Genomic DNA, 19,935 nt, shown 5'->3' on the forward strand with positions numbered 1-19,935 from the left:
AAAGATGCGCATTGTTTTTTCCCCACCTCGGTTATAAAATAGGCCTGGAGCGCACCATGGGGATGAGAGCAAGTGACATGCAAATATCTCGGGATCAAAGAGCCAAAGTTGAGCAACGGGGAGGGGAAACTATTTCGGCTATGTCATGTTTTTTAGCGCTTCTTTCATGCCAGTGACTAACTGTTAGCACATGGGAACAAGGCTCATGTCACTGTGTATCCAGCAGCCCTGGCTCTTTGGTTAGAGCTGAGAGAGTTTTGCAGCGCGCAGTCTGAAGCACTGGTGAAGCCTCGCGTCGCGGAGCAGGACCCGGTGGATGGAGCACTAGATTGGAACTTGGATTCAGTTCCCACCTCTGCCGCTGGCCCACAGGGTTACCCTTGGTTCTTCCCCCATGAAATGGGGGTGATGCTCCTGATCTGCTTTGCCAAGTACTTTGAGGTGCACTCATGAATTCATTTAAAATTAGTATTTTATTGCTGTATTACCCATGAGTCTTCACGTGTGGAAATAACTTCAGGACAATGGTCCCATCCTTCGTATCTCCTTGCTCCAATCAAATTGAGCTGGGTGGGGGGGAAGAAGCAGGACAGGACAAGCCCAAGTCAAAAGAAAAAAGCCTCTCTGCATGCCACTCCTGGAGCACAGCGCTTTTGGGACTGCAGGCCGGCCCGGGGCAGCAGGATGGCTTGCTCGCTAGTGGCGCTGAGAGCAACAAGTGCAGCAAGCGGCTTCTGAGCAATGACCTGTGCGTCGCCAATGGCACAGAGCACTTCCAGGCCGTGACCCCGGTGTTGAACGTGGGCAGATGGTGGAGTCACGTCACGGACTTCCGTGAGGTTCCTCTGGATGTGCGGCGGTGTGACAGATCAGGATCGGCCTGGCTCTGCGCCTCTGCCCATCCTGTAATTATGTGGGATTGGAACGGCCTGGAGAAGTTAACGTACAATCCCCGTGCACCAAAACTCCTTGGCGGATCTGTGTTTTCCTTGCTCAGAGTTGTTCCTTTGTGGAGTTTCCAGAGCCAAGGCTGCTGGTAAGGCAGAGGGAAGGGAAGTCCCAGGGTGGGCAGAGGGCCTTTAACTGGAGTTGGGTACCAGGGCCACGGTAGACTGGAGAGCATTGTAAATCAGTAGGCACCATGTCCCAAGCAGCTTTGTCAGGCTCGGTCCTCTTTTCCCAGCAGTCTTAATGGGATTTCACCCCTGAGTCTCATATTCTTCTGCTGAGAATCCCAGTTGGGAATAGCAGCTGGGCTTCCTGGTGGGGCAGGGGGTCCACTGCCAGGGAAGCTGCTGGTCTGGGGCAGTGGGAAGTGTGGGCAGGACAGGGTTTGTGTGGCAGCGTCTTGCGTGCAGAGCGTGCCTGGCACGGTACAGCGCAGACAGGGGCTTCTCTCTGCACAGGTTTGTTTGTGTAACAGCTCTGCGAGTGCTTATGTCTCACCATTTGGTACGTGGGCTTCTTTCCGAGAGGAGCGGTTTTATTTTGCATTTAACAGCTTTTCTGATTTCACGGGTCAGCTTGGTGGGGGAGGCTAGTCTAAATTGAGAAGCAGGTAACTCGCTTTTCGGCTGGAGGTTGCACTGGATTGTCATGGGATGCGAGCGGGAGAATGTAAGAACGTACGAGTGATCATTTCTTGGGTCAGACCATCGGTCCCCGTTGCCCAGTATCCAGTGTCGCACAGCGGCAGGGAGTGGATGCTGAAAGGGAGAGTGGACCGGGCATGACAAGGGTCTTTTCCACTGTTGCTCACCCCCTGGCAGCCTGCAGCGTGTAAGGTCTAGGCAGTTCCGATTTGGGGACTGTCCCCCTAACTCTCATGACATAGGAAGCCAGCCCAACTGTGCTCATTCCCCACCACCGAGGCGCCGGTCCGTGGCTTTTCTCGGCTGATGATTGTGAAGGTGTTTGGGGTCGCTAAGGGGTTATTGGAGCTCACAGCACGATCTGTGCAGAGAAAGGACTGCCTGAGATGCCATCACTTGGCTGCCGTCTGCTCCCTGCATGTCCTCAGTCCCATCTGCACAGAGGAGGTTCCCCGCTAGGCCCTGGAGGAGCCAGTCAAGCCTCGGGGGCAGGGAGCGAGTTGGAATCTCTGCCGCTTGGTGAATCAGCTACTTGTCAGCTAATTTCTGATGACAGACCCTTGATTACCGGTGAGGTAGGAAGCAGGAGGAGCCGGACTGAACCTCCCTTTTCCAGGCAAGGTCTGTTTTGCATGAAGAGCAGGTCAAGGGCAGCATTTCTGTGGGAGCAAGTTTTGTTCTGGGATGTACAGGCTTACCCCATCGTGCTGTGCACCTCTGTGGGTTAATAGCAGCTCTTTCAAGTTACTTGCCAGTCATTGCAGGGAGAAGCCTATCGGGCTGTGTGCTCTCCCTGGCTACCAAGCAGCCATGTAGCTTAGAAGGGTCGTGTGTGCAAAGACCTGTCCTGCTCTTTTTTTTTTTTTTTTTTTCCTTTTTTGTCGCAGGTTTTGACTCGGATAAATCCAGGCGGCCTCAAAAGAGACGCATGTTTACAGCCGTGTCATTGGGCAGCGATTTTTGTGGTCAGGAAAACGTGGCAGTTGCATGCCATGCATGTAAAAGAGGGTGCCCCACAGGGCCCGTATAGAAAGGTAGCCCTGATGGAGCAGATTGGATCTGTTCAGTGTCACTGCCGTGTGCCGCAGCGGATCCACCCATCAGGACCAGCTTGTGCCACTGGAGATCTAGGGAGAGAGACAGAGCTGTCATTCAGATCTAGGTTGGTTTGTGCTTGGTTTGAGAGAACTTCCCACCCCACCCTTCACCTTGATCTGGCCTATTTGCTGGGGTCTGAGCCAGGAGGCAGGGGCAGCAAAGCTGTCTGCTGCAGGGAGTTGCCTGCTGTAGCCAGGAGGGCTTGGCTTGGTTGCAGGACTTGTGAGATGGCTGTTGATTGCAGGAGATCTGCTTGCCCATGGTTCGGGGCTCTGCAGAGAAGAAGAGGCAGCTGACGCCAGATGCTCGGAGAGCAGTGGAAACCCCTGGCCTCACATGAGAAGGGCACCGTGGCTGTGCAGCAGTTCTGAGCTGAGCTGGGGATGGAGGGTGGGTTGGTGCCCAGCTCCTTCATGGCCTCCCACCTTCCACATCCTCTCAGGCTCTGTCTCCAGCAGCTGGAGGGAGGGCAGGCGCTGACTGGATGCCGTTTGCTCGTATAAGAAGACGCTCGGGGACCTGCAGCCAAAGGGGTTGTGCCAGGGGCTCGGGGTAGGAGGGGGTAGGGTAGAGCTCTGGTTTTCAGTTCATGGTCCAGAGTAGGTGCATGCGTTGGAGCATGCAAGCCCTGGGTGCACACACCAGGGACAGCTCTAGGCAGCACTGCGAGGTTGGGCGAGCCATCACGGGGCACCCAGCAGCGCAGGGGAAGCTCACGTGGCTGCTGGCCTGCGCATCTTGTCCTACTTCATCAGTCTGGGGTCCTGCACGGTGCTCGTTACTGAGCACAAGTGCTTCAAATGACACCCCTGTCACTCGTATGCATCCTCTGCCCAGAGAGATGCGTGTGCAGCAGAGGGTTATGTTGTGCAGCCACTCGTGCGGTGTCAGCAGGCAGGCCAGGGGAGGGAGAAAACCTTGCCGGGAGCAGGATAGAGGGCAAGGTTGTGATGCTCTGTAGTTCCTGGGGTACTTGAAGCTGCTCTCTAGGACCAGGCCCAGAATCCACTCTGTTTGGGGCAGGGGAAGAGCCTTGCCCTTGTTGCAGAAGGCTCCATCATGCCCCGCAACAGAGCTGGGCAGGAGACTTCAGTCCCCAGAGCTTGGCTGCCCTGTGCCTCCTGCCAGCACTCAGCTGGGACACACCATCCAGCAGGCATCCCTTCCTCCCTGTCTCCCAGCCTCAGCTCTTCCTCCCAGGCTGAGTCGCCTCCTGAAACCCTGGGCATAAATGATGAGTTTGTGGTGATGCTCCTATCATTCCTGGAAAGGGCTGTGCTGCCAGCGAGGCGGGTGGGGTGAGGGTTTCGGCTCCCTGCCTTGCAGTGCTGGAGGGGGGGATATGGGCAGATCCTTAGCAGTGCCTGGCTTCTGCTGTGTGGCTCTGCACAGGCATGGTGTGAGGCAGAGGGGGACTGGCTGACAGGAGAGACTGAGTTGGCAGGGTCTTGCGGGTACATGGTGCTCCCTTGCTTGCCTCTAGTGCTGTTTGCAAGGGCAGAGCAGGTGCTGATAGCATCTCAGGGCGCTCAAAGCGGACTGCTCCCGTCTTAGCTCCTCTCCTGTGAAGGCAGAACCACATGAGCTCGCATCAAAGTCTTCTTCATGGGGATCAGGAGAAGCTGGTCTGACTGACAGGGAGAAGGGGGCTCCAACATCCATCTCGATCCCAGCCCCTCCAGAACGCAGCAGGAGCTGGAGGAGGCAGGCTGCCTCCCCTTGTCCGTGCAGGTCAGAAGCTCAGGACTCTGTACAGCTTCATGACACAGGGGCACTGCCTCAAACATGCCCTGCCCGTTTGCTCCCACCCAGCTGTCCAGCAGCATAGGCTGCTTTGCATGGCTCTGCATACCGTGGTGCCTTCCTATGGCAGCCAGTCCCAGACGGGCACAGGTACATGCTCAAAGTTGTCTGGTAGTGCTGTATGAGCTCCCTTTGCTGTCCTGGCATATGCCATGTAGGAGCAAGCAGGGGTATGTGGGTCTGTGCCAGCCCTGGCTGTGGCCCCAGTGACTCGCCTGCAGCCACTTGGTCCATCTGGCGGAGCTGGAGCAGAACCCAGGAGTCCTGACTCCCACACTGTCCTCGCTAGACCGTACTGGCAGTGCTGGGCATGCACTTTGAGCAGCTGCTTCCTCTTCTGCATGGGGGCCCTGTGCCCTCCAGGAGCTGCTCTGAGCTGTGGGGTGCCCATGTCCTTGGTGCGGGGCCATGGAGCCAACCACCTTTCTTGGGGAAAAGCTTGAGGAAGCCTCATCTCTGTGCTGCCAGCCCCCAGCCTGATGGATCTGCGCTCTGTCCCAGGCTGGCAACTCTCAGCAGCAGCAGCTTGGAGGCCTGACATCAGGCACATGATGTCCTGGCGCACGCGCGTGCATGCTGTCAAAGCTAACGAGCCTCTTGGTCTTACCCCAGTTGCGGTCGGCTCTGCTCTCCAGCAGCACGCAGAACCTGCTGTCTGCGCGGATCCCATGCCGAGGAGGGGCCATGATGCAACCCCACCCACCCCCAGCACTTTCTACAGTGGAGGTACCGAGGGATGCAGCTGCCCTACAATGGTCCTGGCTCTTGGCCCCCTCCTGCCCCACAGCACATCTCCCAGCACCTGGCCTTTGAGGAGAGAGCAAGCTTCCCAGGGAATTCCAGCATCAGGTTTCATTTAAAGAAAATATAAGGAAAATAGACAAGAACCAGAAGTGCCCCCTGCCTCCGCTTTTGCCCCCGCAGCGCAGGGTGCGTTGCTCGGCACTGGCTTTTGCGAGAGCTGCGAGGAGGGGCCGGGCGGCGAGGCAGCTGTCCCGCGCTCGGCTGCGTGTCTGCGTGGTGGGATCACCGTGTGCTCCACGCCAGGAACATTCTTATGGACGTCGTGGGACTGAACAGGCTTCCTGTTTGGGAGCTGAGCCCTGGCAGGGAGGTGCAGCCAGCGGAGCTGGCTCGGGCAAGCTCTGTCGTGACCCCCACGGCCTTGGGGTGGACGTGGTGTGCAGGTGCCCTCAATTTATCCCGTGCAGGGAGATTCTTGACAAGGCAACTGGAGATGTGGGCTGGGATCTGCAGCACGTGAGCAGGCCGGACTGGGCACGAGACCCCAGGCAAGCCAGGCTGGGGCTCCTTTCTCTCAAGGGAAAGCGGCCACCCGCCTCCATCTCTTGCTGCAGAGGAGAGCAGCCCTGCAGACTTGAGTGCAAATATCCTCCTTCGGCTCTGTCCCCCGCTCATTGTTTAGCAGCCTGTCTCCTTTGCCTCTGCACTTTGGTCCCTTGGGTCGCCCATGAGAAAGAAGCAGCAAGTTTCTCATGTAAGCCAAAAGGTTTTCCCTGGGCCCAGCTCCAGAAACTGGGACTTTGCAGGGTGCGTCACCTGCAGCAAGGCTGACCCTTGAAAGCAGTGGGCAAGTGCGGAGAGCGTGTGTGGCTGTGGGGGTGCCCATCTTGGCAAGTGCCTGCGTGGTGCTAGGTGCTGCACAGACCTCGGAGGAGAGGTCCTTGCAAGCAGCTGTCTGGCTCCCAGGCTGTGTGACTTCCTTTAATTTAGGCTTGCATCTCTGAGCAGGTCTCTCTGCAGGGGCTCTTGGGAGCTGCCTGTGATTGAGGCTCGCCCCCTCTCCTTTAGCTGGCTCAGGGCTGGGCCTTGCCCCAGGGAGCTGGGCTTCAGGGCAGGGCTCTGGTGCAGGGGGGGAGAGCGGGGAGCCTGCTAGAGGCACATTAAGCCCTGAACCTCCAAACATCCACAAGGCAAATTCGGGCTGTGGGGGGAGCTGAGTAGAGGCGTCTGCAGCTCTTGGTGCTTGGTAGAGCTGAATATAGCCCCCTGCCTGCATGGTCTGTGGAGGAGTGGGGCTGGGCACGCAGAACTGGCCCACTGGCTGAGGGGGTGGTGGGTACGAGAGCGAGGGCTGGGAGTGATGTGGTGCTGAGATCTAGGGATAGGATGCTGGAGCTGCTGATCTCTTTCGAGGAGATGCAGGCAACCTCTTGGGGCTGTCTTCCATGGGGACCGGTACCGATGGGGCTCCCAGGCTGCACACAAGGGTGTCTGCGCACAGTGCTGCACCAAGCCAGGCAGACATGGCCTTCCCTGCTGTGCAGAGCCGTGGTCCTGACCCAGCTTGCAGGGCTGAGGGAGGCTACCAGGTTCTTTCAGCAGGCTAAACCCCATGGGACCCATTGATGCCACCAGAGAAGCGGAGACAAGTGAGAGGGTTTGTTGCATTGGATGGGACGTGTGGCAATAACGTGTAAAACCAAACCTTGGCACTGGGCTGCCTTAATCTCTACCAGGAGCCAGCAGGAGCAGCACGGATGGGAGCAGCGCGTGTGTTAGCATAGCACCACCTACCCGTGTGGGGCAGACGCTGTGGACCTGATGCCCCGTGGTGGTGCCCAAGACCTTGTAGGCCCGTCCTTGGGCTGGGGCACTGGCCGACAGCATGCTGTTCTGCTCAGCCAGGTGCACATGGCCCTGTCTGCATCTTGTGCTGATGACTGGCTGGCTGGGTGTGACTGCTCCACGTGCCCTTAGTGCTGGGTAATGTGCATCGGCTGCAGCCTGGGGGGAAGACGGCGGGCGGGGGGGGGGGGGGGGGTGGAAATGTCAGTGTGGAGGAGGGGCCTGTCCTGAAGTCACCCTTTTGTGCTGCAGCTGTTGCTCTGGCCTGGCATACGGGAGTCCTAGCTGTAGGTGTTGCCCTGACGCAACAGATGCTGCAGTCCAGATGGAGCTGCCAGGGGGAGCGGGTTGGGGGGCAGGCACCATGCATGAACCTGAGCTCCTTTCTCTGGGGTGCGCAGGTACTTTCTGCCCTTGGGGAATCTCTTGGCTGTGGAGATCTTCTGTGGCTGGTGCTGGGGTATGTAGCGGCACTACAGTGGCCTTGGGAAGGGGTCCGTGCCCTGTAGGAAGCTGGACTTGGAGCATGCCCAGCCTCCTGGAAGGAGCTGCATGCCCTGAATGCTGGGCACAAGGAGAAATTTCTCCCTCTTTACAGCCCTTAAGCAGAGGCCTGATTTGCTAGGGCTGCTGAGCACCTCTCAGGCCACAGGGTCAAGGTGCTGAGTGCCCTGGGCTCACGGCCACCACAGGACTGGAGGGGACGGCACTCTGCTCGCAGACGGTTGCGTGAGGCTGCCTGGCTCTGCCGGACTTCCCTGTCCTGAGAGCAGGTACCGGGAGGGCAGTGTTTATCTGCAGAGCTGGCGAGACTGTTGCTTTTCCCCTCCACTCCCAGCACTGGGCTCCCTCTCATGGGACCAGGTGGTTCCCCCTTCTCCCTAGCGCGGGCGGTCTGGGACTGGGTGTTTGTGGCGAGCCCTGCCCTGGCTCCTGCCTCTGGCCCCAGGGGCAATGCCTTGGCATGGCCAGACTTAGTCTTGGCCAGGAAAGCTCATTCCAAGCTCTGAATGTGCATAATTTCCTCTGGGCCACTCCTCTGGCTTCCAGCGCTGTCATGACCACGTCCTTCCCCTGCTGCAGAGGGAGAAGTGAAATGACACTTGTATGCATGCGCAGGGCTGCCTACACCCTCACTTCTCGCGGGATCGTCCCTGAACTCCCCTCTGCTCTGGGTCGGGCAGCGTGTGACTGCAGAAGGCAATAAGGGTGTTTACAGGGTGGCGGGGACCAGGGCTGGCTGCTAAGGATCCAGGATGTGGCTTTCTCCTTTTTCTCTTGGGACCTGTGGGTCTGCACCAAGCTCCTTGGGTCTCAGTGCCCAATCTCCCATACCTGCAGCATCCAGTCTTGCACCCTGCTGCCCCATGGAAGCAGGGGCGGCCCTCTTCACCGCTGGCCTGACCGTCTGCGGTGCTTGGTGCCTTCTGGAGATGACAGCTGTGGGGTGAGAGGGGTGAGCTGTGGGGTTGAAGGGACCTTGCACAGAGGTGGTATGGGGAGGGTGCTGGCTGTGGGGTCAGGATGCCTGGTTCTCCTCCTGCCTTGATTCACTTTGGCCACTTGTGTATGCTGCACTGGACTCTGCCTTTAGTGGGACCTCGACCCCAAGGTGAGCTCCAGCGATTGCTCCTTACCCACCAGTGTGAGGCTTCTCAAGGACCTTTGTGGAGCTTGGTGTGTTGTCTGTTGGACCTATTTTGAGCTGACAACTCTTTATTGCTTTTAGAGACCAGTAAAGTGTCAGGGGTGCAATGGAGGAGCCAGTAAGACCTGACCCCTGGGGCAGGGCATGGAGCAGCAGCTCCTCAAGGTGTCAGCTCCTGCCCACCCTGCCCTGGCCTGAGTTGCAGCATGTCTGATCAGTTGCGTAGCTTCCTCGCTTGCATTGATGAGCTGCAAGAGGTCTACGGGCCGACTAAGGGAGAGGCAATGCTGGATCTGGTTCTGGCCAAAGGGGATGACCTGATGAGCGATCTGAGGATCAAGGGGAAGCTTGGTGGCAGCGACCATGAACTGATCACTTTCTGTGTCCAACGGAGGGCAAGCAAATCCCTCAGTAAAACAAGAAATCCTCAACTTTAGGAAGACTGACTTTCACAAATTCGGGAGACTTGTCAGTCGGGCACTAAGAGACCACGACCCCTCAGAAAGGGGAATCCTTGAGGAATGGCTGTTCCTTAAGGGCTCAATTCTTAAAGCACAAGGAAAGTCTGTTCTACGCCCATGGGAAAGGCAGTCAGCAGGTTAGGAAACCCCTTTGGCTTAGTAGGGAACTTTTGGACATCCTGAAACTAAAAAGAAAAGCCTGTGTCAGAAGGAAAACAGGAATCGTCTATCACCAAGGAGGACTGTACAGCACTAGCCTGCACCTGCAGAGAGTGGACCAGAAGACTCAAGGCTGAAACTGAACTCAGGCTACCCATGGGAGTCGAGGACAACAAAAAGTCCTTCTTCAGAAGTGTGGGAAGTCAGAGAGAGAACCACAGCAACATTGGACCACTGCTAGATCAAATGGGACAGCTGACAACTGATGCTTAGGAAAAGGCCAATCCAATGAGTACTTCGCATCCGTCTTCCACCTGCCCAAGGGGGTCACCCTGTCGGACAGGACGCAAAGCATCCAGGGTGCAGAAGATGGGCCCGCAGTTGATGTCAGTCAAGTGAGGGAACACCTTGAGAGGCTCGACATCCGTAAATCCACGAGCCTGGACAGAATGCACTCGAGAGTCCTGAAGGAGCTGGTGGACATCATAGCACACCCCCAGAAGACTGGAAAAGAGCCACTGTGGTCCTACTCTTCAAGAAAGGAAGGAAGGAAGATCCAGGGAATTGCAGGCCAATCAGTCTGACATCCATCCCTGGAAAGATCCTGGAGAAAATCATCAACGGTTCCATCAGCCACAGGCTAACGAAGGTAGCTTTGAGCGCCGGCCACCATGGCTTCATTGCTGGAAGGTCTTGCCTACCAACCTAGTCTCCTTCTAGGAACAGGTGCTGCACTGCCTCAACAAGGGAGATGAGGTTGATGTCATATATCTGGATTTCAGGAAAGCCTTTGACTTGGTCTCCCATGATGTCCTCATAGTTAAACTGGGGAACTGCGGCCTCAATCGTCTCACAGTCTGATGGCTGGGAAACTGGCTCCAGGGTTGGGCCCAAAGAGTAATAGCTGATGGGAGCAAATCAGCATGGCACGAGGTGACCAGTGATGTCCCTCAGGGCTCAGTGCTCATCAACATCCCCATTAATGATATGGATTCAGGCGTCGGATGCGGACAGCGTTCCCACTAAGCTGTGTGGTGTGCGTGGCCATGCAGGCGTGCTCATGCTGTGCTGCCGGGGGCGCCTGCACGGCCACGCATGCCACACAGCTTAGAGGGAACGCTGGATGCGGACTGGCAAAATCTGTGGATGGGCAGGCCAAAACCTGATGGCATTCAGTGCAGAGAAGTGCAGGGTGCTCCACCTTGAGAGGAAAAACCGGCATTATACTTATAGGCTCGGCAGTGATACACTCACTAGCACCACGACTGAGAGAGACTTGGGGGTCTTGACTGACCACAAGATGAACATGAGCCGCCAATGTAATGCCGCAGCTGGCAAAGCAAACCAGACTCTGGCATGTATCCACCGATGCATCTCAAGCAAAACCAGGGACGTCATCCTCCCACTTTACTTGGCCTTAGTGAGGCCGCAGCTGGAGGAGGCCCAAAACTGGATGCAGTGCTACTTCAGGAGGAATGTGGATAAGCTTGAGAGAGTCCAAAGGAGAACCACTCATATGATCAAAGGCCGAGAGAGCAAGCTTTACGAGGAGATGCTGTGGGACATGGGACTCTTCAGCCTGGAGAAGAGAAGGCTCAGGGGGGACTTGGCGGCAGCCTATAAGTACATAAGGGGTTTGCACCAGGATCTGGGAGAAGTTCACCGGGCTCCCCAAGGGATAACAAGGTCTAACGGCCACAAACTTCTGGAAGGCTGATTTAGATTGGACATAAGGAAAAATTTCGTTACAGTCCAAGTGTCCAGGGTCTGGAACTGGCCCCCCTCTCCCCCTCAGAGGTGGTGCAAGCACCTACTCTGGACTCATTCAGAAAAACATTTGGATGCTGATCGTGCTGGGATTACTTGCCCCCAGCAGACTTCCTACCTATGGCAGGGGGGCTGGACTCGATCTCACAAGGTCCCTTCTAGTCCCGAATGTTGTGCTGGGGGCTGCAGCAGAGGGAGGTCCCTGCCAGTAAGGCAGAGGAAGCCCCGAGGCTTTGCTTCAGAGAAGGCAGCACTGTCCACCCCGGCTGCTCTGCAGTTGGAGATGAGGCCCCCAGGAGCCACGAACCAGTAGTTGGAATCGACCGTCTGTATTAGGTCCTGCTTGCTTGTCTTCAGGGGCTTGAAGTATGACAGGGAGGGAGGGAGGAGTCCTGGCTCCCAGCTCTTCTCCACAACTGTATGATAACCAGATCCCTGGATCCCATGGCTCCAGGAGCTAAAGCTTGGAGAGAAATGTGGAGGGCTGGGGAGGGAAGCCCTGGGCCCTCGGGCTCTTGGGCTGTGCCTGCATGGCAGGTTGTAGCTGAGCGGGTGGAAACCCCTGATGTGGACATCTGTGAGGTTGCAAACTGGGGTGGGAGCTGCTGGAGCCAGACTGGTGTAGACAAGGTCTCTGTGACCATGGCATTTCCCCGAGTCATTTCACTGGAGCCTCCCTGTTCCTGGGAGGGGGATGGCGTCCCTGACCACCTACTTGACCCCTCGCCTGGAGGAGGTGGCTGGGGGCAGCAGGATGCTGTGCTGGGAACAGGGGTCACCATCAGTCCTGTTCCCACCCTCCCTCCCCGCGCTGGGCCAGGAGGGGCAGTTAAGAGCCTCAGTGCCTGGTCCCGTGGCAGGGGTAGGAGCCAACACTGGCTGTCTGGACCCTTTCCCAGCCACTGGCAATAGAGCCAAGAGAGGTGCTGTGGCACTTGAATGAGGATGAAGCACCCAGGGGCCAGCAGGAGGGCTCTCAAGTCTGGCCATCCAGGCTCCTAGAGCCAGAGCTGGCCCAGGGCTTGTAGGCAAGGTGTGCACAAAGCATTAGGAAGCCACGCTGGGGCTGATGGGTTATGCCGGGCTGTTCCACGGTGCCCCCCACCATAGCATCTGGGCACATTGCGAGTCCCTTGTGTTATGGCACAAACCGCCTCTGCCTGGCGGGGGCCGGGGGCCTGTGGCCTTTCTGCACCTCTGTTTCTGGTGGGGATCTTGAGCAGGCAGCAGGGAAGCAAAAGGCATCGACCCAGATGCCACTAGGCCTGGGCCAGTGGGCTCTACGCAGCACTGGACTCCCTGGCTTGTTTCCTGTACTGCCGAGAGCCCTGGCCCAGGCGATGCAGGACTGCCGCTTACACAGGCTGCCGTTGCGGTGTTTCCAGCCTGATTCAAACCAGGCAGCGTGCTGGGAAAACCTCCAGAAACCCTGCTTGCATCAGGTTCCCAGAGCCGTAGGCAGGCGGACCGCCGCAGGGGGCCAGGGCACCCCCTGCTCTCCCACAAGCGGGCAAGGCTGGGTGCCTTTCCCTCGCACCCCTTTCCTTCCCTCCCCCAGCCCCTAGGTGCATCCTGAATGTGCCGAACCCGTCCCCTGGAGCAGATGAGAGCAGGGTCCCAGCCTTGAGCTCCGGGAAACACATTAGAAAGTGACTGGGCTTCTCTCCCCATCCTGCGGCAAGCTAGCGAGTTTACGCGGCATCGCTAATGGATTGCAGGCTTCGCCGGCTGGAGGTCGAGGGGCTGACTCATTGCAAGGCTTGTCAGAGCTGCTGCAGGCCCCCGGCTCTGCAGATGCAGCCTGTGGCTGGGGCAAGGGCTGATTCATCTGCTTGCTCTGGCCGCCGTATCCTCAGGTCCCCTCTCCGGCACAGGCCTTCTAAGGAAATGCTGGCTTTCCTCTGGTGAACGGCTGGGGACCTGGGTGGGAGAAGAGGAGTAATGTGGCTTTTGTGGTCTGCTTTCCCCAAACTGCTGCCTTCTCTCTCCTGCACACACACGCGCGCTCGCACAGGGATTCTCGCTCAGCACAGGGAAATATGCCTGAGGATGATGGGCCAGTTGGATGCCTGAATGCCAGCATGAGCCGCTCTCCCGGGAGGGCTGAGGGGGTGGGGGAGATGTGGGGATGGAATTTGGGGTAGGCAGGATCTCACCAGCGATCTAGCAGGCTTGTTGGGAATGAGCAGAAAGGGTGAGATCATTGCCTGTGTGGCTCTGGGACGTGATTAATACGCAGCCCAGAATGCTGCCCCGTTTCCCATCCGGCCGGACTGGCACAGGGCCCGTCGGGGCCAGCGCCGGGGTTGGTAGGTGAGAAGCACATTTCCATTGGTAAACAGGAGCCCTGCTGGTGGGTGCCAAAAATAACCCCAGGTTGGAGAGCTCAGCCTGCTCCAGAACCGAGCGTCTGCCTGCGGCACAGGGGCAGCTCTGGGTGTACCAGGAGGCCAGCCTGGGGCTGTGGGCAACCTGTGGCTGTCTTGGTGCCAGCAAGGCAAGAGGCTGAGGAGGAGCTGCCCCGGTCGCAGTGGCTGGGGTGCTTGAAGGCCCTTGCTGCGGCTGGGTGTGTCGTGCGCTGTAGTGTGCAGAACCGTCGCTGGGGCCAGGGCGGCACGAGACGGCTGGATCTGCGTGGGGCATGCTGGCCTCTGAGATGCTGGGAGCTCCTGGTCACTGCTGAGCTGGAGAGCTGGTGAAAGGTCTCCTGAGGCTGGGACAGCTGGTTGCTGCAGGCGGGGGAAGAGCTCCAGCTTTCCAGGAGCTTTTTACTAGGGCAGAGACGCAGCATGACCCATCAGGTGTCAATCTCCCACATCGCCAGAACTGGACGGGTTAATGGCCCGTGTCCATGGTATGCTGGCTCTCGCACTGACCTTATGATGTTTCCCTTTCACAGGCCCAGAGGGACCAAGAATCCTGGCTGCCGGCCAGCTGATAGAGTGAGGTTACAAGCAGGCAGTGTCCTGGCCAGCCCGGCTCGGCACAGGGGCGCAGGCAACCCAGCCTGGCACGGGAGCTGAAGCTGGCCCAGCCAGCAGCCCCATGCAAGGCACCCCCTGGAGCTCCTGGGCATGGCAGAGGGCGCCGGCATGGGGTCACGGAGCCCCTCAGCGCTGCTTGGCCGAGATTACTGCTCTTTCTTCAGCTGGGTTTGAGGCCGGTTTTGTCGGAAGACGCTTAACCAGATGGTGCTGCAGTCCCAGTGTGCGACCCACGTCCTGACTGGGTAGGGGGAGCCTGAGTGGGTGGTGCATGCTTGCTGCCTTCGGCGGGGGGTAGCGCACAACCCCAGCCCCACCTGGCACTTGTGTTTTAACATTGCCAGAAGCACAAATGCCACTCCGGGCTCCTTGTCGAGTGCTCTGAGCTGCATAGCCAAGCTGCTGGCTGCACCAGGGCGCAGACAAGGACAGAGCACTGCTCTGCTGCTTCTGAGGTGCTGGGATGCTTGCTACTCCCTGGCAATTATGCAGCCCGCAAAGAGGAGGGGATTGATGAAGGCCTGTGCCTGTGTGCTTGCATGCGTGCATGCTTCAGATCTTGCGTTCAAGCTCCCGCTCAGGCCCGAGCACTTTGGCTGCCGTTGTGATGAATAGCAGTGGTCAGGCACCCAGTAGTGTGCACTGCCCTGATTAGCCCTCCACAACCGCCTGGGGCACTCTCGCCCAGCTCACCTCAGCAAAGCTGATGTGCCTCATCTCTGCCGAGTTCTCCCTTCACGAGGTAAAACTGGCACCTCGCCTCGCTGAACGGCTGGAAGGAGGCGCAGGCGGGTGGGGAAGGTCAGCCCAGCATCTCTCAGCAGCTCTAGGATATGCACGCACCGAACTGAAGGGAGTGTGAAGGAAACGGTGACTGGCTGGCAAGGCCAGGCACTCACACCCCTCTCCATAGAAAATCAATTTAAAACACATGGAAGAATGTCATTTTCTTAGAACTCCAGACGTCCACATTCTTATTGTGGCTGGGTGCTGACGACAGAAGAGGCGTACGAATAGCCCTTAACGAGATTGTTATCGAACGTGATTAAAACCCAAGGGAGGAAGGGCCCGAAAGTTTTGGGTTCCTGTGGAGAGCTGGGGTGGGGCTTGACCAGCACGAGCCCCTCTGTAACAGAGGCAAGAGGCACCCCATAAGGCTGCCGGGCCGCGGGCTGGGATTTGCAGCCAGCGCAGTGCGAGTTCCTGTTGCCCCATGAGAGGGGCTTGTCCAGACGCGGGAGGTTGCAACGTTTGGCTCGTTGAGATGTCCAAAGCATCGGCTGAGCCCTGCCTGGGGCATCCCAGTCAGCTTGACTAAAGGGAGACAGCCTGTGTCCAAGCTGCTGGGGACCAAGGAAGGAGAAGGCCAATTTGCTGGCAGTAACCCCAGCCCCAGCCTCCATGTTGAGAAGCCACCTCTGCACTCCAGGCTCATGTCCCGTCGGGCCCGTGTGCCGTGGCTCTGCCCTGCTTTCCAGGCCCCCGTGCTGCGGAGCAATTGTCCTGCTAGCGGAGACAGCAAGCACTCTCACGTACTGCGAGGCTTGCAGTTGCAGGAGGTGTGAACCAGGGGCAGGTTAAGGAGCTTTAGGGAAAGGGATGTAGTGCAGCCACAGCAGGCATCTGAGCAGAGGACAAGGCCTGGCAGCCTTTCCCCCTCTGTGCATGCGTGGCAGGGTCCCGTTGCGGGAGAGCTGTGCTGAAGGAGCTCCTGTGGGTCCATGTGTATGTGGCAGCATGGGCTACATGTGTGCAACTACCTGGTCTTGGCCTCGGTGGCCTTAGTTCTGGCCATACTCCCAAACAAGGCAGTTTCAGCATTGTCCAAGCACATGTGGGGCAAGTGTTTGCCCAGGGAAAAAGGCCTGCGGGTGCCTGGGGTAGACATGGCAGGGCACAGGCTGGGGTTGGTGAGGGGGGAATTTCTGATGCATTGGGTGCTTGTGAGCAGAAATGCTTCAAGAGGGGCTGTCAGCAGAGCCGGGCGCTACCCTGGGGTTGGCACAGCCAGGCTTTCTTGTCCCAGGCTGGTTTACAAAGGGGTAAAGCCATCGTTGTTCCCTAGCACAGTCTGTGTGTGCAGGGTAGGGGGTTTGGTAGTGCTGAGCAAGTCCGGGGACAGCCGAGCAGTTGCGTAGCTCGGACTCTTCTGCGTTCCCCGGCCCCAGAGCCTGCCCTTTTTTTTTTTTTGCACCGGTCCTGGAAGCACTGCAATACCAGGTCAATGCATGGAGTGGACGGAGCACGCTCTGGTTCCACCAACCAGTACCAAAAAGAATCTGCTCAACATGAGCAGAATGCAGAGAGAGGCTGCAGGGCCTGGGAGAGGCTGCACGGGTGTCTCGGGAAGGCTGGTGGCCTCTCGGCCTCCTGAACCAGCCGCCTGTGCTGTTCCACCTGGCTGGGCCGTGGGAACCACTCCCCGCTCCCGGCAGCACATGGCCGGGTAGTAAACAGCGCCCTGTGTTTACATGCCTGCTCTGCCTCGCTTCCTCCCAGCAGTGATTCCCCTTCGTTGAAGCAGCTGCTGACGCTGCACCAGAAACCTGCTGATGTGTCACCGCTTCGGTTTTACTCGCAGTCTCTCTGGCTCCTTTCCCCAGTGCGAGAGAACTTGAAATGAGGAATGCATTTCTTCTGCATGAGCGCAGGCTTGGAGGCATGGCTGTAGCACTTGACAAACCAGAGGGCTCGTTGTCTTCTTGCCTGGTTTCTCCTTCTATGTTGCATGTGACTAGCGGAGGCCCCAGGGCCCTGCAGTCTGGGACAACCCACTGTTATCATCCCATCGGCGAACTGTCCCATGAAAACAGGGCCATAAAGTCCCGATTAAGGTGGGGGGGTGCCTACATCTTCCTGCTTTAGAGAATCATTAGCTCACAATAGTCCATAAAAGAAGATAAAGGAATAAACCAGGGGAGAAAGTGAGCAGATTAGCTGGGGCCATAACGTTCACACCAGCATCCAAGCTCTTGGTTGTGTTAATGATCTATGTTAGGCAGCTTCCGGAGCTCCTCCAAGGCCTAGGGCCTCTGTCCAGTCCTGAGCCAGGGCAGCGGGGCCGCAGCAGGAGAGCTTTTCTTTGCTGTTGGCTGAGGGCACTGGGGGGCTCTGCTTCGAGCCTCCATCTGTAGCAGTGCAGGCCTGAGCGGCATCTGGGGAGCTGGAAGGTCACATGGGCCGCGTGATCCAGGGAGTCCACACGAAGGAGCGCTAATTGCCATGCGACCGCTTTGTGGTGAATCAGCTGCTCCTCATGTACGTGGAGCTTGCTACAGCATCAATGCTGGGGCGCTGGCCTTTGCAGGCCACAGGAATTTCCACCATTTCCCTTTTCTCATGGGGTAGCCAGCACCCTTGATGCCCCGGCTGGACTCCCTGCTTGGTCCCAGGGGTCCCACACCCCCTGCAGCTGTCTGAGATGCTCTGCAGGACGGGCCGAGAGCCTGTCTGGGGCCGACTTCCTTTCAGCCTGCAAGCTGCTCCCAGCTGCACCTTGAAGACACTCCCCAGGGGCATGGCGCTCTGCATCGTGACCTTGGGAAGGAGGTCTGCCATGGCGCTGCTGACCTAGTACGCTCGGCTGGGGAAGCCCTTGAGCAAGCGAGCCAACAAGGATGTTACGGATGCAAAAGCGTTTATCCCGCTGGCTCGGGAGAGCCCAGTCCGGCTATTCACAGTTGTCCTTGGAGCGCAGTTGCCTGGGAATCCTGTTTCCAGTACACCCTGCTCCCTTCCCCTGCTGACCACAGCCGGAGCCGCCCCTCCTGGACCCGCGCATCCCCTGGCAGCTGCACCTGGGCTCCAGTTCCCGATGCGGAGGGAGCCTGAGCCATGCCAGCCAGGCGGCAAGTGGCACCTTGTTGTTCCTCCAGAGTCGCCCTGCTCCTAGCCTGGCGTCTGTGCCCGGGATGGGGCAGGGCCTTCTGCAAACCGCCCGTCTCGTGTGCTGCTTGCCACCTGCTGCAGAGCTTGCGTGGCACTCTTCCCCAGCCCAAGGGCGGTGCTGTGGGAGCGATCGGCGTCTCCCCTCCTGCTGCGGCATCCGTGGGGCTGGCAAAGCTGCTCTGTGCCCAGGGTGTTTCCTTTCGGCTTGGTTCGCTCGGCAATGTTGTTTGGGCCCCGTCTCTGGAAGGGGGCCCCGTGGCTGCCAAGCAAAGCCCTGCTGGGAGTTACCTGTTTTATGACTGGGCTGCTTATTGAGCCACCTCCGCTGTGTGTTGTGGCTTGTTTGAACCCAAGTTGGTGTGTGGACTGCATTAAAGCCAGGCGGTGATACCAAGCACTCTTGTTACCCCTGCTGTGCTGCTTGGGAGGGAGATGGAGGAGTCTGTGTAGCCTAAACCACAAGAGGCGAAGGCGTGAGCCAAGTGGGAGCTGTGGTGTCCTACCCCCTTGCCTTTGCTGCCTTAGAAGCAGGGACACCAAGGATCGCCTTTGCCACGGTGTTGCTAGTGGAGGTAGCCAGCACTCGGGGAAGGCTCCTGCAGGTCATTGCTGCACTGCCCAGCCCCAGCTCTGACGTTGGCCTATTCATGCAGGAGGAAGCACAGTGATTACAGCAGGAAGTTCTGCTTGGCCAACTCCCTTGAGGACTTAGTACAACTTGGGCCCCCTCCCCCCAGGGCCTCTGGACAGGCTGCTTGGCCAGGGCCCCGCGGCGCGGCCGTGCGGCATCCCAGCCGGGTCCTGGCTTCCTGTCGGTTCACCTTGACGTAACAGGGCTGGGGGGTGGCAGCTGGTCAGCAGCCGAGATTGTTATTGGCGGCCGACCAGCCCCGAGCCACTGGAATGAGTGCTGATGTCAGGTCCCTACAGGGGTTACTTCATAAGCAAAGTATGTGTGTGTAAATCCACAGAAGCCTTTAAATGATCTCTTGTTGCCTGAAGCCCCAGCGGCTGCTGGGAGTTTGATCCCTTTGCCTCTTCCAGATGTGCGCAGGGTCCCCCTGTTTGCACACGCTCCCGCTGGCCAGCCTGCAAGGCGAGGGCCTGCATCCCCTGCCAATCGGGGGTGATCACTGCCAGCATGTCCCGGGCCTGCTGTTTTTGCAGGGAATGGCACTAGGAACAATAAATTCAGCAGAGAGATAAGGAAACCAGATGCCTGCGAGCAGGCTAGAGCAGAGGACGGGGCATTGTTCTGGGAGGAAGCACGAGCCCTCCCCCAGATCAGCTCCTGCAAGGAAGACCCGTTGTAGCCCCTGCAGCCCGCCTCCGAGTGGGGAAGTCAGCCTGGCCGGCAGCCTGCCCCATGGTGTTGGTGCTGCCGGAAGGGCACGCCTGCTTGTGAAAGCACAAGCATTGCCCCTGGCTCCTAGGGGTAATGTCAGTCACTTCTCAATGTGTTTAGTACCCGGGCTTAGCCTCTCAACACCAAGCTGGAGCTTGGCAGGCTGGGCATGTGGCCCTTCTCCCAGGGAAGTGTCAAAATTGATGGCAGGAGGTGGTGGGCACTATCTCTTCCCTCCTTCCAGTGTGGGAGGCTGGGTGATATGCCCAGCTCAGCCCTGCTGGCCTGTCACCCCTTGGGCAAGCCTCTCCTCCCCGCTTCTGGCTTTCCCCAGGTATTGGGGTGCCTCACAACTCGCTCAGGGGGTTGGGGCCCCAGTTGGAGGGGGAGGCGTTGCTGTTGCGATGGTACGAGTGTCCCAAGCGCTTGGGCCCCTTGTGTCAAGGCTGGAGTCGTGCGTGATGATGCCTCCTGAGTCACTTTACCTCCCACTCTCTCCCGGCAGGAGGCGGAGGTAAGCGGAAAGGCAGGAGCAAGAAATGGAAAGAGATCCTGCGGTTCCCACACATCAGCCAGTGTGACGAGCTCCGGAAGGGCCTCG

At 58.4% G+C, this 19,935-nt stretch overlaps 1 protein-coding gene across 2 annotated transcripts in view; it reads left to right on the plus strand.

Annotated features, from left to right (window-relative positions):
* LOC149862283 (G protein-coupled receptor kinase 5-like) overlaps positions 1 to 19,935 on the plus strand; it is a 38,892-nt gene that overhangs the window by 4,798 nt on the left and 14,159 nt on the right. The window contains exons 1-2 of one of the 2 annotated variants that reach the window (XM_090051201.1): positions 19,167 to 19,424; positions 19,840 to 19,935. In XM_090051201.1, the coding sequence (XP_089907327.1) occupies positions 19,205 to 19,424; positions 19,840 to 19,935 (316 nt within the window). In that variant the 5' untranslated portion in view covers positions 19,167 to 19,204. Of the gene's footprint in view, positions 1 to 19,166; positions 19,425 to 19,839 lie in introns of those variants that run through there. The other variant, XM_090051202.1, reaches the window with a different exon arrangement.

The sequence above is a fragment of the Crocodylus siamensis genome, chromosome 6 (genome assembly GCF_052110815.1).
Source record: "Crocodylus siamensis isolate JL-2025a chromosome 6, ASM5211081v1, whole genome shotgun sequence".
Taxonomy (NCBI): domain Eukaryota; kingdom Metazoa; phylum Chordata; order Crocodylia; family Crocodylidae; genus Crocodylus; species Crocodylus siamensis.